Source organism: Durio zibethinus, chromosome 2, assembly GCF_047325235.1.
Source record: "Durio zibethinus cultivar Kanyao isolate XHJ-2024 chromosome 2, ASM4732523v1, whole genome shotgun sequence".
NCBI classification, from domain to species: domain Eukaryota; kingdom Viridiplantae; phylum Streptophyta; class Magnoliopsida; order Malvales; family Malvaceae; genus Durio; species Durio zibethinus.
The window spans coordinates 10,230,399-10,235,364 of record NC_143163.1 but is presented as its reverse complement, the minus strand read 5'-3'; the positions used below and the strand labels follow the sequence as shown (position 1 = coordinate 10,235,364).

Sequence of the window (4,966 nt, the reverse complement as noted above, 5' to 3'; positions counted from 1 at the left end):
AATTAGAATTTTTTTTAAGGACTATTAATTCAAATTAAGAATAATTTTGAAAAATAATAAATTCACATAGATGATCAAATATATCTAAATAAAAAAAAATTAATGATAATTTTTTTTTTTAACAAAACGAGCGTTATGACAAAAAATCTAATATACTCAGGTTTTGGATATGTATACTCGGGATGCTAGACATTTGGCTGGGATTCTTAGTTTTGTTAATAAGGACAATTTTAGCTAGCATCAAATATAAAGAAAAACAGAGATAAAGCTTGAAGAAACGAATCCTATAAATATGTTAAGACAACAGGTTAGTCAACAGCTAACCCATGCGAGAAAAGAGATACGCATGCAAGTTTGTGCAAAGATTAGAGTTTGAGGCTGCGCATTAGAAACCATATATATGTATGCTGTGCTGAGATTTTATACCTAGTTGGAGTCACATTAATTTTTGTACTTCGATGCCACAGAGTTTTATAATCGTTGGAGTTCCATTTGTTTGGTTTAAAATGATTTCTCTAGGTTGCTGCTGTTTAGTGCAGCTGTGGTTGCGGATTTGTTGCCTTTTTAGGCATTAATTTCCAATCGAGGGCTTCTGTTGATATTTTTTGGGTAATCTAACACTAAAAAGGAGTCGCATGCATTAAGATTCAAACTCCAGTCTTAAGAGTGACAAGCCTGACACCGACCAATTGTATTAAGGTTCAAGTAACTGTTGATGTACCTACGGCTACAAGTACACCGGCTAAACTAGAGTGTCCAAGGACCAGTAATGTCCCCGCCCATGCCCATGGGCTCAGTTTAGCTCAGATCAAACCTGCTAATTGCTGTTCAAATTTAAATCCAGTCGGGCTTAGTTCAATTAAATTATTTTATTTATAAACAACATATTTTTATTTAATTTTAAAATATATTTCAAATATTTATATAAAAGAATATAATATTATTTTAATAACAAAATAATAATTAAATGAAGCAATGATTCAACTTGAGCTTATCTTTAAAAAAAGAAATAGCCTATAGACTCAACTCAAGTTGCATCGAGTCAATTAGGTAGTTGCGTTTTGAAAAGACGTCCTTTTTTTTTTATATTTATTTGTGTTTGATAATTTTACGACTTGAGCAAAATTGGAGCGATAAAAGTGATGTAAGATTTCAGTAAAATTTCCAAGTTCGATCAATTTTTTTATTCTCATATAAAAAAGTAAAGGTTTCATTGTTTGATAATTTGCTAATGTCTAAGTTTAGGATAATTAATTTGCTGGTTGGTAAAATGCTTGAAAACCTTAATGTTTTACCTTTATACAAATTTCTACAAGTCTCTTGTGAGTATTATTACTTGGCCTCTATTATGCTTATAAATTATTTACTCAACTTTTTAAAATTTCCAAATTCTATACTAAATTTATGATGAGTTCTTTTTGAAATTTTTATTGAATTTAATTACTGTTTTCTCCATCACTTATTTCCACTTTTTATAGGACTGTTTTTCCTTTGTCTTAAACTAAAATGGTTACCTTCAATTTTATTCTCCTAATTTTTGGTTTCTTCACATATATTAAAAAATAGTATATTATCATATATTCATATTTAAGGTTGTTACAGTAACATGAAAAATAAAATAAATATCCTGTTAGCATTGATTTTATATAAATAAACAGAATAAATATCCGGAAGCTTAAGCTATTTGATTGGCCCATTAAGTTGGACAATGACCCCGATTGACGTTGCAGTGAGTAAAGTCTGGAAGTTTGAGTGTTTGGACTTAGGCCCAAGACAGGGACGAGGCTCCGGCTACGAAGAGAGAGAAGCATGCTCCACAACATGTTGCTTATGTGGCACCATAGCTTGCCACGTGCCTTATCTACTTGCTGTTGTGGTCGTTTTACCTTTGGCCATCTCCAAAGCATTGGATGGAAAACACACGCCAACCCAACAGTTCCACAACTGCACCTAGTCTCTTCTATTATGGCTTCCTCAACTCTCTCCCCTTGTGCTCCTTCGCAGGTATATCCCAACACTTGTAGGTAGTTAAAACTACTTTGTAAAATACTTCTTCCGATCTTGTAACTGAATTTTTTTGTTCTTTTAACAGATATGCTCTAGCATGAGTGGCATGTTCTGCCCATCACAAGCTTTTCTTGTGAAACAAACAAGGAACCAGATGGTTAAAAAGGGTAAGGGAATGAGAATCACCTGCCAGGCCGCTAGCATCCCTGCTGATAGAGTGCCAGACATGGGCAAGAGGCAGCTCATGAATCTGATTCTATTGGGGGCTGTTTCACTTCCCACAGGTTTCATGTTGGTTCCTTATGCAGCTTTCTTTGTCCCAGCTGGGTAAGTTCTTTTCAGGTCCAAATGAGGGTGCTAATTAATGTCTTAGTTGATTCATCTGATTCTTGTAGGTGGTTGATTGAAGTATTGTTGGAAAACTTTCTTGTTAGTCAAATTTAAGTTACTACTGTTGGTTTATAAATTTTGAAATGATAATTCACATTTGTTCAGTTCTTAATGTTGGTAGTAATTAATGCCATAGATGATTCATCTGATTCTTATAGTTAATTGATTGAATTATTGTAGGAAAAATTACTTGTTAGTCAAATTTAAGTTACTACTATTGGTTTATAAATTTTGAAATGATAATTCACCTTGAGTACCCTTTAAAATTGGTTTATAAATTCAAGAAAAGAGCAACATGAGTGTGGAGGGTAGGAGCACAAGCAGAAAATTGGTTTCTCCCATGCTATTTAACCGAAGTGATTTTCACCTAACTGACCTGCCATGCCTATTGGGTACAGGCCCCCAGTTTATTTGAACCAAATTGCCCATTAAGCTAGCTCCGATATTCTGATATTAAATTTAGAAATGACCTTTGTTTTATATTTATCAACTTATTCTGAAAACCTGGAGAAGGTAGCCATTCAACTTATTGGCATTAAATATGAAATTATAAATCATGTCACGGGTTTTTTGCTCCAAATAAGTGGTCAATAAATTTTAATAGAAAAGATTGCTCTTTACTTGCTGGGCCATGCCATTATCTCTATTTGTATTAAACCTTTATTAAAATGCAATAACAGGGGGCGAGGCGCTGGTGATGGTACCATTGCCAAGGATGCAATTGGAAATGATATCATTGCAGCTGAATGGCTTAAGACTCATGGCCCTGGGGACCGAACCCTGACTCAAGGATTGAAGGTAAATACGCAATGTCAAGTACAATTTGTTCTAACTGAATGTTGAATTCAATCCTAAGAGCTTTCAACATGAAAACTCTTACAGCTCTGCTTTCTTCTTGAAAATTTTTTTGATATGTAAGCACTTACAGTGCAAGGTTTTGGAAGTGAATGGTGACTTTTGCAAAGATGAGCCATGCTTGCAATTGGTTGAGCTCAATCTTCTTTTTATTGAGGTTTCTACCTATTGCTAGTGTTTGGCATGATAAAACATTAATAAGAGTACTAACTGCACTGTGAATGTTGATTCTGTAGCCAATGTCATATAGTAAGTATCTTAAGATATATATGGTTCTCTTACAGATGAAGCATATTAATGCCAAGGCAACATTAGATGTTATTATTTTTTGTTATATAAAAAGTATCGGTTTTCAAACATTCTAATATCTGGATGTTGTGAACAAGTAATTGATGAAAGATATTTTGGTTATTTATGAATTTTAGGGAGACCCAACTTACCTAGTGGTGGAGAAAGACCGAACTCTGGCAACATATGGTATAAATGCTGTCTGCACACACCTTGGATGTGTAGTTCCATGGAATCAAGCTGAGAAGAAGTTTATTTGCCCCTGCCATGGATCTCAGTACAACGAACAAGGAAGAGTTGTGAGAGGACCTGCCCCCCTGGTGAGTCAGATTAAGAGCGAAAATATACATTTCAGTCTTTTCACTCTTCAACTTTAGGAAAACTCGGTCATTCTATTGGTATGAATCACTAGGAAATATCACGTACCTGCTCTGTCATGCTTTTCTTTATTAATAAAGAGTCACAGAACAGGTAAATCCGTCAGCATGGACTTATTGCCAACGTTTAGAATGTTGGAAGAGTGTTGGACTATAAGTTCTAGTGATCAGGACTCAATCCATGAGAACCTCAAATATATATATATATAGCATCATCACGTGGGAGTTCTTCCAGAAACTGTAACTTAATGCAGCTTCATTGCAAAGAAAAGCAAACGAGCATGTAGTCTAGTAGTAAAAAATTTTGACATCCAAAAGTTTGTTCTCAAAATATGTTGTCTATCATTTTGTTTTAATTTTTGTCTCGTTCTTTCTTTATTCTTTATAATAAGTTAATGACTGAGTTTATTGTCTTTGTTGAAACAGTCCTTGGCATTGGCTCATGCTGACGTTGATGACGGGAAGGTAGTCTTTGTTCCATGGGTCGAAACAGACTTCAGAACGGGTGAAGCTCCATGGTGGGCATAAACTTCTTCGCAATTCATTCGTTGTTTGGACATTTAAAGATTTATTCAGCCGGTATGTTTTGCGACATTGCTAAACATCCCGTACCATAGAGTTATCCTCTGTATAATGCAGTCCGTAAATTGTAAGAACCTAATTGATTCCAAAATTAGACATGGCACTTGTATCTGGATAAGTGAAATTGATTCATTCATCCCCAAGCAGCAGCAGAGCCCTGCTTCAATGGGAAAATGAAAAGTTTCAGAACAAGCACCCGAAACTAGACTAGAAAGCAACAGAAACAGCATCCAACTTAACAGGTTAAACTGACAAATTAATATCCCAGCTTCTACAAAAGTCCTCTCTTGTTTGTTTTACAGCAACATTAGACAAATTATTCATCCTTGCTTGACCACTTCATCCCCTTGTTTGAAGATATAGCATGATGTTCCACTATTTTCTATTCCTACCCTATACCAGTAGTGGGATTGAAAAAAGAAAATAATGGGAATTGGGAAATACCTGAAATTACAGTTGATTCTCTC

General features: G+C 34.7%; 1 protein-coding gene across 1 annotated transcript; it reads left to right on the top strand.

Moving 5' to 3' along the window:
• The first annotated feature begins 1,870 nt into the window (after positions 1-1,870).
• On the top strand, positions 1,871-4,691 carry LOC111308428 (cytochrome b6-f complex iron-sulfur subunit, chloroplastic-like). The gene is made up of 5 exons (XM_022906751.2): positions 1,871-2,004; positions 2,093-2,334; positions 3,078-3,195; positions 3,678-3,860; positions 4,344-4,691. The coding sequence occupies exons 1-5, from the start codon at positions 1,966-1,968 to the stop codon at positions 4,443-4,445; spliced, it is 684 nt and encodes a 227-aa protein (XP_022762486.1). The 5' UTR covers positions 1,871-1,965; the 3' UTR covers positions 4,446-4,691.
• The last annotated feature ends 275 nt before the right edge of the window (positions 4,692-4,966 follow it).